This window comes from Octopus sinensis, linkage group LG1 (genome assembly GCF_006345805.1).
Source record: "Octopus sinensis linkage group LG1, ASM634580v1, whole genome shotgun sequence".
NCBI classification, from domain to species: domain Eukaryota; kingdom Metazoa; phylum Mollusca; class Cephalopoda; order Octopoda; family Octopodidae; genus Octopus; species Octopus sinensis.
Window position 1 is genome coordinate 67,587,052 of NC_042997.1, and position 17,939 is coordinate 67,604,990.

General features: G+C 34.8%; 1 protein-coding gene across 3 annotated transcripts in view; it reads right to left on the bottom strand.

The window, feature by feature from the left end:
* Positions 1-17,939, bottom strand: part of LOC115210184 (mitochondrial Rho GTPase 1) — an 87,969-nt gene that overhangs the window by 51,216 nt on the left and 18,814 nt on the right. For all 3 annotated transcript variants that reach the window (XM_036501700.1, XM_029778642.2, XM_029778652.2), the window contains exon 2: positions 1,636-1,694. In XM_036501700.1, coding sequence (XP_036357593.1) covers positions 1,636-1,694 — 59 coding nt within the window. The remainder of the gene's footprint in view (positions 1-1,635; positions 1,695-17,939) is intronic.

A 17,939-nucleotide genomic window follows, 5' to 3' on the forward strand; every position in this document is an offset into this window, starting at 1 on the left:
TAATAAATTTCCAATACAAAACATTTGTTTACATGAAGAGGACATTTTTAAATATAGTCATTTTAAATGTAGGGCATTTTTAAATATAATCATACAAGGTATTTTTTAATATAATCATTTGTTAAATTTTGATTTTCCTTTAAACGTTATACTTTTTAATTTAATTATTTCCATTAATTATGGTATCAAATCTATTTGGTTGAAGAATATTCAATAATATATTTAGATAGAAAACTGAATATACCCTTGTTTTGAGCTGAACCTTTATTTTTTTGATGCAACCACTGAGAAAGGCATTGGCAAAATTGTCTCTTTTCTCATCTCTGGAGAAACTTATAGAATATGTGTTGTGATTGAAAGAAATTATTCAAAATTTCTATTTTATACTTTTAAGTCATTCAAAATTAAACAGTGGAAAGAGTGTTTTTCATATATGTAAGATGATTAGCTGATTCCCTTTCATAGTATTGTCAAACAGGAGTAAAAACATCACATATTGTATACAACTGTTGAGAAAACATTATACTGCAAAATACCATAGTTTCACCATCATCACTTTACATCACTTTAACATCCAGTTTTCCATGCTTGCATGAGTTAGACAGGATTTAGTGAGGCAATTTTCTATAACCAGATATCCTTACTGTTGCTGACTTTCACCTGTTTCTGAGCAAGGTGATATTTCCCCTTTCACAGAAGATTAAAAACAAATGACAAAGTTCGTATGACAATGACACTTGTTTACAACTCTCATGCAATATCATAATAAAGAAACACAAACACAACAGACTTCTTTCAGATTCTGTCTACCAAATCCACTCACACAGCTTTGGGCAGCCCAAGGTGACAGTAGAAGGCACTTGCCCAAGATGATGTGCAGTGGAATTGAACTCAAAATATGGTTGGGAAGCAAACTTTTTAACCACATAGCCATATTGCACCTAAACTTAGAGTTAATTAGTTCTTTGTCTTTAATGAAGCTATTAGTTAATAATAATAAAATGCTTAATTAGCATAGCTATTAACCTAAGGATAGTAAGTAGTAACTTCAGTCACTACAGGATATGATGACCCTGCCTGACATGAGTCCCACCTTCAGCTGACAGCACCTGGTATAGGGCCCAGTCTAGGGTTACAGAACCCTAACTAATGGGTAAACAAATGCTTTGGTTTGAGAGAAAATGCTATGGAGTAAACTTTATAAATCTTTTTAAAAGAGCTCTTAAGGCAGACTGATATTCAATTTGACACTGTTCCAGAACTCCAGAGCCAAATCTACTCCCCTACACTCCTCTGGACCACACTAATGAAACCAAAAGAAACAGCCTGAATCTGAGCAATCCTGGATCTCCATACACCCAACTTAGACTTGTACACTAGATTGGTCATTGACTGGCCAGAAGTGCAAAACTACATTGTCTCTTGAGACAGATGGGTGTCAAAGAAAATAGTATTGTAACTAAAATTTCTACTGCATTCTTTATTTTTTTTCACCTTCAGATTTTAGTAGTGGTCAAAAATTTTCAATTACTCTTAAATCTCTTCACATGTGGAGGTTAAGCAGTTTAAGGATTCACTACTTACTCGGCAATGCAAAAACGAAAATATGAAATAAGAAAATTATAACAGACTAACCTCTTCTGGAAATTCTTCACTAACTAGGGAAAGAATTAGAGATGTCTTTCCCACAGAAACTGCAAAAATAAAGAAGATATTAGTTGAGACACATTCATTATATAACATACATATATACATTGTATATTTATATTATCATTTGTTTTTATGTTGAGTTATAAAAATTTTTTACATTAAACTGAAGAACACAATACTTTTTGTAGAATATATATTTATTATACTTTTACAAGAAAATTGGTGACATTGACTTCAAAGGTTCGGACTGCTAACCTTAGAGTCACCACTCTTCTTATAAAAGCTTTGTGTGTGTGTGTGTGTGTGTGTGTGTGTGTGCATGCACATGTGTGTGTGTGTAATTTTTTGGATCAATGAGTATATGTCAATTAGTGTGTTGGGTAAAGCACATTCACAGTTTGGGCTACTTGGTATCATCTACAGTTGGGATATGGTTTCCCCTGGATCTACATCAGGAATTCCACAGTGTTAGTTGAGATAATAACAACTGATGAAGGAAATGGAAGATAGATTTAGCACTAGTATTTATTCAGTACAACAATCGTTTCAACTCATCCTGCAACTGTCCCTTATGGGTAGGATATTGTGCATCTAATTGTGTTGCATCAATCTGTGCAGTTTGTGTCATATCAGGTTCATGCATAAAGAAGGGGATGTAGCTCTAGATATACTGGGTTCTCCTAGGCATGAACAACTTGCCTAGGAGAACCCATTAATTTGTGTACCCTAAAGGTTAAAGTTTAGATATTGTTTCTAAATACTAATATCAAACCAACAAGGAAAGCGCTATGCAATCACTCAATCTGCTAGAAATAGCAGCTGAATCTTCCACAAATCACAACCTTGTCTTTATTTTTAAAAACAAACCATTGGATAACATAATCCTAGATACATTGGGTCTCAAAACAGATGGGACAGTTAAAGCTAAAGTGCCTTTAATCATAGGTCTGCATAACCAGGACTGATCTGGAACTAAACAACAGTAGCTCATTAATGGTATTATTTAGGAAGTTCTAAAATGAAGGAAAAATTTGATGCCTTAATTGATTCACATTATTCCTTTGCGAAAAAGCATGGCAAATAAACCAATGATTATTGTAATTATTGAATTGAGCTTACTGTAATTATTGTAACTCATTTTAGTTTAAATTATCATTGTATGCAAACAAAACAAAATTAGATAACTTTTATATATTATTACAATCAATGAACAATGTCACAAGTTGGTAGATACAGTAGAGTATGGACTAAATAACTTGTTGCATTTACTTAGTTCCTCTGAATTCTAAGTATTTTTTTTCTTTTTTTTTTATGGCAGTTAGAGTAACACACTGATACTATTCAATCAAATTACATGATACCCTTTCAAGAATTAGCCTTGTAATAGTTAAAAGAAATCAACAAATATCTATGCAGAAGACATTTACATAATTGAAGAAAGTATTAGTAACTGCTACCCTATACACCCCAGAAAGTTAAAAAGAAAACTGGACCTCAGACAACTAACTACCACAAACTATTTTCTCAGCGGCTCTAACAATTCTGCTAGCCACCACTCTACCTAGTAAAGAGAACAAAAATGGAAAACATTTGGGACAGTGCTGCTGCCCAGTAGAGCCAGGATGGTGCTATTGCCACTCATGCATAGACAGCTTAGATCACAACTTGAGAAAAGCCACTTGTTAGTTTGGCCTAAAATCACACAGACATCCTCCAGCATCTGGCCCATAAGTGTGCTGTCTCCTCCCTATGTTTTTCCATCACTATTATAATGGTCCTGGATCCTAGGAGTTGGCTGACATTGTGCTTCCTTCACTCATGCACTTTTGGTTCACTCTTTTCTCATCAAGTCTTGTTGTGCCTCATCCCCATCCCACCACTGGTCCCACACCAACCACTGTGCCTAGTCTTTTCTCCTCGGTACCTAAGCCCTCTGGATTCTCCTCTCTACTCATATCTTTCCTACAGGTGTAACATTAACAACATTATTCTCGCCCATTTTGGAGAACCTAAGACCATTGCTCCTTCCTCAGATCCACATTAAATTTCTAATTTAACAAAAAAAATATTATACAAAATGTTGAAAACTATAGAAATGATAACAGGGAATATAAGTACCAAATGACTCATTCCAATCAACTTTTGCTGACAAACATGGAGATAAGTCAAGTTGTTATGGCGGTTTGTTTTTAATTTCTCTCTCATTTTAAACAATATTTTAAATTTCTATCATTAAATTAACTTTTCTCCCTACTAAACTATGAATACATTTTTACCCATGCTTATTATTCAACAAAGTTTTGTTTTAAATACCAGCCACACCTGTCTCTTGGAGGAATAAATTACTCAGTTGCTTGTGTTTATGCCATGTCAGTCAGTAGCTAGTTTCTTTTCATTCAACCAGTTTTTCTCTCACTTAATAACTTATTCTATTCCCTTTCCCTTTTCTCTTTTATACACCATCTACCTATTCCATTCCCCTTTCCTTCTCTCTTTGATTCCACTCTATTCATTTCTTATTCATCAACTCCTCATATTACATTGAAGAAAACCTGTGTACAAAATTAGACACTTCAAATGTCTGATTTTACCTTCTCTTGTTTAACATTCAGCAATCTCACATTCTTCTTTCTCACAATATAATGGTAGGTAGAGATGTTCCAAAATGAGCTAAATACATTTGTAAATCTCTCAAGGAAATAAATACATATATAGGGGAAAAAAATTTACTTTAAATTTAAATGCATGCAAACTTGCATATACATAAAATTGTGTAATCATTCTGAATGAAACATGTTTGACCATATCTATACTGTATAGACTTTAGAGTTCTCTCTCTCTCTCTCTCTCCCATCATTTATCATCAGTACCAGGGGGTTGTCTTATTCCCAGCAAATAGAAAGGGGAACAAATAAAAGAGAACTAAACCAAAAGAGTAGTAAAAAAAAGAGTAATGAAAGAGTAAAGATTAATGAAAGAGAGTTTACATGATGATTTGGTTATGAGATTGAATAGAAACATCATAAAGAACAATGTGAATGAAAACAGAGAAATAAGAGGGAGAGAGATGGATGTCATCAAAGAATGATAGAAGAGGAACTAAAGTGAGGGAGTGATGGATAGCACTCTGTACACAATTTGTAAAATGCTCACAAGCCATTCTTCTATGCCTACTTTTGTTAATAACCAATTGACTGTAGGCATGGACCCCTGGCAAAGGCCTTCTCCAGACCAATAGAAGTAGTTAGTTCTTAATCATGAACTTCTGTGTTGAATCAATAGGAAGGGGTTACAGGTTCTACTTAACGAGTGATAAAAAATTTTTTAAATGGTGGTAAGGTAGGGACTGAATACATATCTGTGCAATACTATCCCTCATTATACAGGTGGTATGACAGAAAAGAGATAAAATAATAAAGCAATAGAACATTGATAGGAGAGGGGTTGTGTCATAGATAAAATAAGTAAAAAGAAAGGGAGAGCAACAGAGACTTACTGTATGCATGACAGCAGTGAGAGACTCAAATATAGATATTATACATCTTGTCCAACACCCCTACTAACAACATTTTTGCATACATTTTTCCATGTTTGTATGTAAATGTCTTCCAGAGCTCTCGCAAGTTATTCATCTTCCCCCAGTTTTCTAAATAACAACCAAACTGTAGGACATGAAATTGTCTAAATATAGGTAGAGTGGCTTGCACTTAAGTATTTTTGTACCTTGTCAATACTAATTCTCTTCCTAAGTAGTTGTGCCATAACTTATCCAGTAACTTTCATAATCTCATCTGTCAACTTGTTGCGTCTGTAGTTGCCCCACTTTAGAATATTTCCTTTGCTCATGTAGCAAAAGATAATATTGCTTTGTTTTGCAGGGTATGACACCTTTCTATATTACCTAACTTATGCCAGTGACTAATCCATGACCTACTTAGCCAGATATTTTAACCATTTAGTATTTATATTATTCTATCAAATGTAATGCTTATTTAATCACATTATTTTCAATTAATCATGCATTATCTTGTAGCTTTGAGATTTTGATGATGCCATCAACATCATCGTTAAATGTCCGTTTTCCATGCTGGCATGGGTTGGACGGTTTAACTGATGTCTGGAGAGCCAGTGGCTACACCAGGCTCCAATCTGATCTGGCAATATTTCTACAGCTGGATGCCCTTCCTAACGCCATCCACTCTGAGAGTGTATTGGGTGCTTTGTATGTGCCACCAGCACAGAAGCCATTCAGGTGGGCCTAGCATTGATCACATTGTGATTGTTTTTTTTATAATGACATTCTAAGATAGGTATCAGAGGTTGGATCTGGTTGTTTTGAACATAAAGCAAGTAGAATATTTGGACTGGATATGGCTAGTTTAAATGCTAAAGGGTTAAGCATCTCAGCAATTACCCCTGATGATTCAACTGTCTTCCTTGATTTCATATCCTTAACTGCACTTTCATCTATATGGTTGCCAATTTCAATGGCTGGTCCTATTTACTCTATTTGAGGTAGAGCTTTACTTATTTATACATTCCATTATTTAACAACTTATTGTAATAACATTTCTATGCCTCCTCCTTTTCAGCAGCAGTGAGATCAAGTGCACCATTATCATTCTATACATACTTCTAAAAGATGCCTCAATTTCCTTGCAAATCCTAACACCACAGGCTTTCGTATGCAGAAAATTTTAAGATTTAGCAATGTCATTTTTTTTTAATTCTAAATATTTGCAATTGTAACCTATATTTGAGATACAATATATCCAATGTAAACAATGGGTGCAGAAAAGATGTAGTGGAATCTTAAGCTAACTAACAGAAAAGAACTTTCATATGTTACAGATGCAAAGCAGTAGTTTGCAGTAAATGCATCTACAAAATAAAATCTTTCATCTGTGCAATATGCTTGCTAGTAGTTTGACAGTCTGTTAGAGGTGGTATAATCAGTGGTGGAAGTAGGTGTTGTAAAAGGATTCTAGCTAGAATTAAGACAGGGTGGTAAAGGGGCCCAAGTAATTATTACCAATGTTAGCCATAATGAGTTTCTCTCTCCAAGTCGAGAGCAGGTTGTATAATGCTTGCATATAAAGTACAATATTGCACAGTAGCAAGACATGGGTAGTGAATGAGAATGAAGGTTGAAAAAAAAAAAAGAGAATGAAGTGAACCTGTTCAACTGGGTTTTAATGTCAACATGTATGAGCTACAGGGTGCAAATGAACTGAGAAAAAAAAATGAGCATTACAGCATTCAAGTATAGTGTGTAAGAAAGAAAACTGTGCAGATAGACAGGTATGAAGAATGTAGAAATGTCAACAAATCTAAGTAGAAGGAGCCTGCAGCAGAGGAAGATGCAGTGAAGTCTGATTTTTGAAAGCAAGATCTCATGACTGAGATAGCAAGAAATCATGACTGATGAGATGCTCAGACAACTGTAAAAACCCATGTAATTTTAGAAGTATGTATGGAATGATTTTCAGGATAAAATTTGTTAAAAAAAGCTTCTACTCATGTAAAATTCACACCCAAAACTTTTCAGAATTGCCAATACAGCGAGGGGAAAAAGGTTTTCAATTTAGTTGTATTTAGCATAATTTCATTTTCTTACGATTAGATTTCATTAAATTTTCATTAAATAAAAATAATTTCTGTATCACATTGAAAGCTATTAAATTACAAAGTGTTTGTGTTGTTTATAACAAACATTATTTTACATTTCTTGCTCACAAGAGATTATGACCGATCTTTAGCATACTGCTGTGCCTTCTCAAATCACAATCACAGGAAAAGTTGTTGATAATAATTACCAACAAAAACAAAGCTGATAAATACATACAGGTGTTGCAAATTAAGTTTATTTAACAATAATCATCAGCTTGGATGACACTTTACTCAACCAACAGAGGAAGATGACCAATGAAACTGATTATGTAAACAGAATTCTTTTCTGCCTATTGTTGTTCGAACCTTTGATATGGAGTATCGAAATTATAATCCCTTTCACACTTATAAAATGTCAAGTAAACTTTAAAATTTGTCATTACCAGTATTGTCAGTATGGGCAGAACTTATGAATCATTTACTGCGAAAGAGAAAGTAAATATGTTGAATATGCATTTGAACATGGCAATAGAGCTGCTGGAAGGCATTTTAATGTTAATGAAGTCAATGTTCGAAATTGGTGTAAACAGTACATCAAACTTAAGACTGTGCCTAGTAATAAACAGACAAAAATAGAAACATACAATTAAGATTATCCATATCATTACATTTTTTTCAGTCAGGAATATCCATATCACTATGTATGCCAATGGTGCTCCATTGTGATAGGTAGAAACTCCAATCAATGTAAAATATGGCCCGAACCGTGTTTACCAGCATGAACACCAGACTTCAAAAAGTAGTTAACCATTTAATGGTTTTAGTAAATTCATACAGAAAAAGTAAGCATTATACAGTCCAGCATAAATAAAAGTCAACTTCATTATATTTAAGCCATTATTTTTTTCTGTAAACACCTATTCTGACATTAAATTAGTCAACTTCCAGTATGAATGTTTATGTTTTGGTCTTTAAAAGGTACATCACAGCACAGTAGCAAGTTGCAAGGACTACCTAGATACACCTTGGATTTTTTTAAATACAAGTCTTTAGAAAATCCATATTAAGGTTTCAGTATATTAAAAAACATGTTAATCATGCACTGACGTCACTATGCTGATCATAATTTTCTTATATACTCTGATATCATCATCATCATCATTTAGCGTCCGCTTTCCATGCTAGCATGGGTTCGACGGGTCAACTGGGGTCTGTGAAGCTAGAAGGCTTCGTCAGGCCCAGTCAGATCTGGCAGTGTTTCTACGGCTGGATGCCCTTCCTAACGCCAACCACTCTGCGAGTGTAGTGGGTGTTTTTTACGTGCCACCAGCACAGGTGCCAGACAGAGCTGGCAAACGGCCACGAACGGATGGTGCTTTTACGTGTCACCGGCACGGAGCAGGGCGATAAAAGGCAGATTTTCTCTGCCTGTTCCCATGTTTCTTTTTAATACAATTCTACAATATAAAATTTCTTCAATTGGAATTTACCTATGATTTTTCCAAGTAGATTCGATTGGGTCATGGCATGTAAAGTTTTTTCAATTTCACCCCCAATTAAGCAAAAATTCAAGAAAACTCAATATTTTACGATTTCCCTCTCTCATTTCAAGTGGTTTACTCCTGCTATTACCACCACACTTTCTCCTACTTTCTCTTTGCAAGTGTGAAACTATTAAAGTGAAAGTATTATATAACAGGATCAGCCATTAATACTGGTCATCTTTTTGCTAGAGGAAGATCCGCTATGGTCTTATATGCTACACCACTGGTTTTCAATTCATATTAATCAAATTAATATTCAATTTTTCACCCTGATTATGTGTGTGTGTATTAGCAATTCGTATAAAATTGCATGAATGACTTGAACTTGAATAAGTGGTTTCACATAAATGGGGATAAATTAAAAAGGTTTGTTGTTATTATTATTACTGTTTGACTATTGTAATCACGTTTGTTGGTTCCTCGTCAGAGAAACGTTGTGTTGCATTTGTTAAATAATTGTAAACCGTAACCCTCCCCCTTTCGTTACTGTTTAAAAATTGAATTGTGTCCCTGTTTGGGGAAATTGACAATATTTTCACCTTCTTTACGGAAGCATTTTTGTTAAAATGCCTTCGATAGAAGAAAGTCCAAAAATGAATTTCGCTGCAGCCGTACACTTCTATACAAGAGGGAGGACAAGATCCAAATGATCGAAATTGCAAGAGACGGGCCTACAATTCCAGTCTGTTATATATTGTGAGTATTGTTATCACTAGCGATATCAAGATATAACTTTGTATTTTGTATTTTATGTGTAGATGTATATATATAGATGTACATGTAATATGTACACACATATATATATATACACATATATACATGCATAATATATCTACCCATACACACATACACACACACACACACATACATAGGGGCAGGTGTGGCTGTGTGGTAACATACTACGTTCGAAGATACTGTACTTGATATGAGCGGTAGTGCCTTGCCTACCTTCAACAAACCGGGAAGGCACAAACACTCTGTCTTCACATTTGCTGCGTGAGACATGTTTTAATGTTGACGAGCTTGCTGAGTACATAGCCGACAATGAGCTCCTTCCAGAACAGAAGTTCACTTACAACTCTGTTGTTAATTCAGTCTGGACCAAAGCTGGAGGGATTTTTTTCCTGGACGCTCCTGGGGGCACTGGGAAAACTTTTGTCAACAAATTAATATTGGCTGAGATTAGGAGAACACAAGGCATTGCCCTAGCTGTGGCATCATCTGGAATTGCGGCTACTTTGTTGCCAGGTGGTAGGACAGCTCACTCCACTTTCAAGCTCCCGCTTCACTTAGCGAAGACTGAGACACCAACTTGCAACATCAGTAACAGCTCCGGTCAGGTAGAAGTCTTCAGACGATGCAAGCTTATCATTTGGGATGAATGCACGATGGCCCACAGAGGTGCTCTTGAGGCACTAGATAGATCTCTCAGAGACATCAAACACTCTTCAGCTCCCATGGGAGGCATAACACTTCTTCTTTCAGGGGACTTCTGGCAAACACTTCCCGTTATTCCCAAAGGGACTACAGCTGATGCAGTAAGTGCGTGTCTTAAGTCATCCACATTGTGGCCACTGGTGAAGACTCTCAAACTTCACACCAATATGCGTGCTCATATGCGACGTGATATCACATCAGCAGCATTTTCTCACACCCTCCTTGCACTTGGCGAAGGCAAAATACCAGGGGATGAAAATGGTAATATTGCTATCGATTCCATTTGTACCATTGTTAAAACGCCTTCTGATCTCAGAGATGCAGTGTTCCCAGATCTACAAGCTAATTATCAGAATATGGATTGGATTGGCCAAAGGGCTATTCTGGCCCTGAGGAATAAAACTGTTCACCATATTAATGATGAAATGCTAAAACTCATTCCTGGGGATGTCTATGTATATAAGTCTATCGATACAACTCCTGACCCAGAGGACGTCATCAACTATCCAATAGAGGTACTCAATTCCTTTGAGCCCCCTGGACTACCACCACACATTCTCAAACTTAAAGGTGGTGCCCCTATAATGCTCATTAGAAATTTGGTTCCCCCAAAACAATGCAATGGCACACGTTTGATCGTTAAGTCCTTATTTCCCAATCTGATTGAGGCTACCATTATCACAGGGTGCGGTCGAGGCAACGTTGTGCTCATACCTAGGGTGCATCTTTTCCCATCAGGAGCAGACCTACCTTTCATATTTCGGAGGTCCCAGTTCCCAGTAAGGCCATGTTTCACAATGTCAATTAACAAAGCGCAGGGTCAAACACTGTCTGTGACGGGAATACATTTGGGAGAGCCATGTTTCTCTCATGGTCAGTTTTATGTTGCCTGCTCGCATGTCGGCAGCAACAGTGATGCTTTCGCATTCGTTCCACAACGAAAAACTAAAAACATTGTGTACAAGGAGGTTTTATAGGATTACTACGTTTCATCATTTTCGAACACATTAGTATTTCACTTACATACGACTCTCTTTTATGATGGCATTTACATTTTTAGGCATTTCATGACATTAATTCACAATTAACCAACACCTGTCCTTCGCTCACCTCTATTTCTATCCATTCATCATCAAACCACCAGCCTCATCTTCTATATCCAACGTACATGACACATCTACCCCCTACATCTACACTCTCACTGTTAAAGTTTACATAAGCGACAACACGATCGCAACATTCACTTTGGAAACTAAGCAACAGATCATTTTATACAACAACAAATTTTATCATAACGCCCATCAATGAAAACATCTCCACCACTGTGTTGCGATTCATCTATTCAGCACCACTAAAGTCTTGCCGTTCTGACATATGGTGAGTAGATGCTATTCTATATTTTATAAATTACCCATATTTACTTACCCATGCTTCATTCCCCTCTTGCCTACATAGGGCATCCATTCTCTTTTAACACAGCATGAAGTTTTGTAACAGCACATCCGCTGCCGTTCGTAGAAAACGAAGAGACCCTATTCACCTGCGAACGTTTTACACCGCCTTCCATGACTATCAAATTCTTACAATTATGAGAACAATAACATGGCTCTTTTCAAGGCAACCTCGCATTCAATTCTTACACCATTCTACGAGGGGTTAGGAACCCCTTTACACGGCTTTCTATACACTTACAAATACATTCATTCGCTGTAAACTTATATCAATATTTGCCTGAATAATCATCATAATTCAGTGCAATCATTAACAGTACTTTCAAGCAATTCAGCCCCGAGCATCGCCGGGCAATTCTGCTAGTGACTATATAAAGCTAAGAATTAGGTTTCTGTACATTTTCTTATTTCTGACTTTAAAACTTTCTTTTATCTTTTACCTGTTTCAGTCATTTGACTGTGGCCATGCTGGGGAACCATCTTGAACAAATTGACTCCAAGACTTTTTTTTTTTAAGCCTAGTACTTATTCTGTCGATCACTTTTGCTAAACTGCTAAGCTATGGGGACTTAAACACAACAACACCAGTTGTCAAACAGTGGCTGGAGGGTGGGAGAACAAACACAGACACACACACACACACATATATATATATAGTGTGTGTGTGTATATATGATAGGCTTCTTTCAGTTTCTGTCAAATCCACTCACAAGGCTTCAACCTTATGCCTGAGGCTATAAGAGAAAACACTTGCCCAAGGTGCCATGCAGTGGAACTGAACTCAGAACCATGTGGTTGGGAATCAAGCTTCTTACCACACAACCATACTTGTGCATATGTTTGTTTGACTTTCCATGTGAAGTACACCAGTAATATTTTTTTTATTTATCTAACTTCCAATCTGCCAACATTAAGTCAAAATGATTTGAGAACCACTGATTTAGAGAGTTGTTAAATATAACTAAGCAAGACTATTTAGCTTTAATTAGATTTCATAAACAGATATTAAATAAAGGTTTCAGGGAATCTTTTTACAGTTCTGAATAATTCAAACACCAAAGAAAACAATATGTTTTGCAATAATGTAGTTCCATATTCCTATTCTATTACTTGGCACCAATAGCAAGTGGCCTTGGAGTAACCAATTACTTGTGAGTGAAATTTGAAAGGCAGAAGCCCATCACCCTTGTGTGTATGTGTGTGCGTCCGTGCATGCATGTGTGTTGGTGTAAACTGATGCCTCAAAATGAATTACTTTCTGGTGTTTGTTTCCTTCAAGGAACATAAGTTAAAACAACTGAACTTAACTGTTCAACAAATAAACTTGATAAAATGTGCACCAAACTGAACACTCAGGTCAACAAAACTAAAACCATTGAAGTTTTAAGATAGTTGCTGTCTAATGATTAAAACCAGTAAAAGAATGTAACATACACAAAATATACAATAAATAGTATTTAGCAAAATGAAAATTTTCCATTTTTGGTAGATGAATTAAAACCTTAGTTGATCTTGAGCACAAGCTATTTTATATCAGAAAGCCTCTATTTTAATGTTTTACTACTTTGTGTCAAACTCACTGATGATGATGGTATGATTTCTAACATAGATACAAGACCTCAAATTAAGGTATGTATGGAGAGGATAGTTAACTAAATTGATTCCATGTCTGGTAAATATTTCATCAATCACAAAAAATGACAATTCAAACTTTGAATGTAAAGTTACATAAATAATGTAAGCACTTTTACAAATACTGTTATTTTTCATTATTTACCACATAAACATGTAAACACCTCTCACCTCAATACTCAATAAAGAGCTACTGACAGAAAAGGATATAAACAATTTGAGAGTGACAAACAGCACAACCTCAAAATTTTAATATGACAAAAGATAATCCCCATCAAAAATTAACTTTTATGATAGTATTTATAATAGGAAAAGGAATCATATAATAATTATAGTAAATATATAATAGTTATAAAAAAAAACATTAAAATAATAATTTGAAGTTTATTAACATTACTTCAAGCAACTAGATTCAGAGGAACCCCCTTTTAGCCATTTGAATTCATGATTGTACTCTTTCAGGTATTACCCAACAGTGAGAACAGGCACTTTATTAAGCCTCTGTAAAATATGAAAGAGATTCTGTTTCAACAATTATGTGACTAAGTCTATAGAGGATACCATAATAATTTTTTAACTTTGGAACATGCTTACAGATTTGTGAAGAAGCACAGTTAATGAAATCAAACCCAATAATTAACCTGTACTTATTATATAAACACAAGAAGAATAAAAGATAAAAGGGCTTAGAAGGAGTTGAATTCAGAATATAAAGGCATTTTTTCTGGTGTGCTTTCACTTCATAACAATATCTTATATACAGCATAAAGTTATAATTTGTAAATTAAATCAACCCAAGTACAGGATTGGTATATACCCTGATCATTGCAGTCCTAAATCTGTTTAAGAATTATCAATCATGCAGGATGACTGACAAACCCTTCATATAGGATTTATGCACACAACATAGGACAATGAAAGTAGATAAATTTTCTGCAGTGTGAAAATAATTATTATATTCATTGTTATTTCTAAAATAAACATAAAATAATAAATTTGAGGTTAAATCAAGACCAGTATTTAACTGGTACCTACTTTACCCTGGGAAGGATTTGGGCAAAGTGAACTTTAGCAGGGTTTGTAAAATACCATAAGGAATTCTGTCTATCATTCTGTTGATTCTGCCACCCTAAAAATAATTATTATAATACTTCTAATGTAGGCACAAGTTTGTGCCCATGTTAGAAATAGTCAGCTAATATTCATCTCATCTCTCTCTCTGCAACAAATAAAGTTACCTGTTTCCTTTTTCTTATTATAATAATATTTTTAGTAGCATATTTTTAGTACAACAACCAAGAAAAAAATTATCACAACTTCTACTGAGTCATCAGAACAATTCAGGGATTTATTTTATGAATATCTCAACAACAAACTACATATTTACATCTATCAAATCTGAAGTCCTGGTTCTTCAACCTTATGCCAGAAATACTGCAACTTTATATGCCATTACTTCTGCTAAGTGCATAATATTGTGTTAGTAGTGAAAATGAAAATTTTCTTATAGGAAGGATAATATTTTAAAAAGGAATATGGTATAATGAATACAATATTTTAAACTGTTCAACTCATAAAATTGCAATATATTGACAATAATTGTTACTTGCTCATTTCCTTAAGATCTTAATTATGTATTGATCTTGTATAGTCAGCAGAGAAGTGCCAAACAAGTCCAAAAAAAGTACAGATTCAACCAGCAGTAACCTCTCCTTCATGCATCTGATATCAGAATTATACATGAAAACTACAAATTAATCAAGAAAACTATGCAACCTGCTCATATAGCTGCCAAATTTTCTGCATAGTATCTTACAGCTCCTATAAGCTTGAGTAGTATGTTGGACAAAATGCTTAGAGGCATGTCTTCTGGCTCTTTACAACATTGCCCTTCATTCTTTCAGGTTGATAAAGTACGAGTCAAGTACTAGTGTCAATGGTATTGACTAACCTCCCCTTCTCCAAGATTTCACATCCTGTGCTTATATTTGAAACAATTTATTGATAAAATTTGGTGGATATCTCTGCCCAAAATCAAACCTGATGGAAAATACCTAATATAAAAGGCATTCCAGCCATGACTGCTTTGTCGTCTTTGTTTTAGATAATGTATATAGAAAAACATATCATTTCCTTTTGTAAAATAGTAGAGTGAGATTTGAGAGAGATTTGACAACTATTTCTAATCAGTCAAGTAACCAGAAAGAAGCTTCTACAACAGCTTTACCATTGTTCTCCTTAAAAACAACAAAACATCTTATTATACACCTAAACTGTATTTATTACCAATCTGTATTGCCTGTGTTGTTGTATAGTTATAAATCATGGGCATTACTTGAAATAAATATTTATATGTATTTAAAAGAGAAACTGATCTCCGTCTGTCTGTCACAACACTTTTTAGAGAGGGAGAAGGGGAGGAATCAAAAGAGGAGATAACTCCTGTCACAACATATATTTTAAGGCGAGGAGAAAAGTTGTTGAGAGTCCAAGACAGATGGATAGTAACTAACAAGTTTTGACTAAAAGTGCAAGCCTGTCAACAAAACACCACGCAGACTTCAAAACAATAACTATCGGAAGATAACTCCGAGTAACAGGTTTTGTTGAATTTCTGCTGCTTTTAAATAAAGTATATATATATATATATATATATATACATATATATACTCTTTTACTTGTTTCAGTCATTTGACTGCGGCCATGCTGGAGCACCGCCTTTAATCGAGCAACTCGACCCCAGGACTTATTCTTTGTAAGCCCAGTACTTATTCTATCGGTCTGTTTTGCCGAACCGCTAAGTGACGGGGACATAAACACACCAGCATTGGTTGTCAAGCAATGCTAGGGGGACAAACACAGACACACACATATATATATATATATATATATTATATATATATATATATATATATATACATATATACGACGGGCTTCTTTCAGTTTCCATCTACCAAATCCACTCACAAGGCTTTGGTCAGCCCGAGACTATAGCAGAAGACACTTGCCCAAGGTGCCACGCAGTGGGACTGAACCCAGAACCATGTGGTTGGTAAGCAAGCTACTTACCACACAACCACTCCTGCGCCTATATATATAAATTTTAAATATAGGATAAAAATTAAATATTAATTTTTTACCAGTGGCCAGCATGAGTAAAAATGTTCGTAGACTGCAAATATTATTATATGTGTATAAGAGTTATACACTGAGGGAAAGCCACTAAGTGGTTTTTCATCATGCTAGAAACGAGAGTTAAATCCCAAACCACGAAAAAGCTATTCTTATTTTGGCACGTTGAATGTAGGACAACTTGAGAGAATTCAAAAATGATTAGTCATTCCCATACATTGAAGTTTCGTCCTTAGCGATCAAATACATTAATTAATTATAATATATATGTTTTGGGTTGTTTGTGTATCTCTCTCTCTCTCTCGATATAGACAATGCAACAGACTTTAAAAAAAAGACTTTCACTATAATGACTTGTTTGTTGAGAGAGAAATATAGTGAAAGTGTGTGTGAAAGATACAATTAAATTTTGTTTCAAGAAAATAAACAAAAAAAACAGGTTGCTGTTGAGCATATCAATGTGATCATTGTAGTAGGCTTCTGCTGAAGGGATCTATTTCATAACCCGGCAGCATAGCGACAGATAAAGACTAGTCTAAATTAATTCAGAATGAATCAAATGAATAGTTCAAAGTTGTCAAAGAAACTATTTAGTCAGCTCTATCCACATTAATGGATAATATACAAAAGTGCATCAAAAATACGTCACTGAAATGAGCCAATGTGACAAGTATAATTGTTAATATAAAAAGATCGTGGTTATCTGAAAATCTGGCATATATTTGGTAGACAAGGGAGGAAATTACACATGGTTAATGCCTAACAAAGGGAGTGGATCAGAAGGGGCAATCTAAGATCATTCCTTGCCGAACGGATTTATGACTACAATATGCTAAACAAAGTTTAAAAGCTTGCTGACAGACAATATTCAACCAAAGTAAACCACTCCAAATTTAACTCTTTTGTTACCATACTTCTGCTAAAATATACTTCCTTTGCTTTAATTGGTTTTGAAAATAATTTAAGAATTTAGTAAATTAACTTTGTCGTTATTAAGCTGGTGTTTGGAACAAAAAATTTTGATGGGGTATTTTTAGATCAGTTTAAAACAAGAAGTTTGTATCATAGAACCAGAGGCAGTCTCAGGCAGGTTGAGACTGTCAAGAGAAATGACAATTCAGACGCAGACTGAAAAATTCATGTGTAGTTCCTATGTAATGTGTTATTTAGATAACTTATGTAAGCAATTTAATTATTTACATTCATAAGTTCTAATTCTAGAAATGGAAGTAGAGACAGATGCCTCTTAGAAGATCATCAGCATATACATGATTAAAAGATAATGCTAACTTTTAGAGAGCCTGAAGAGCTACACATAGAATATTCTTTAGAATGATATATAAATAAAGCTTCTTGTGTTTTCCAAGAAATGCAATGAAATGCTCGCTGTTAACTTAAGAATGAAAGGCAAACTTGATCTTGGTGAGAGTTGAATGCAGAATGTAAAGGACTGGAAGAAATACTGCAAGCAATGTTTGAGATG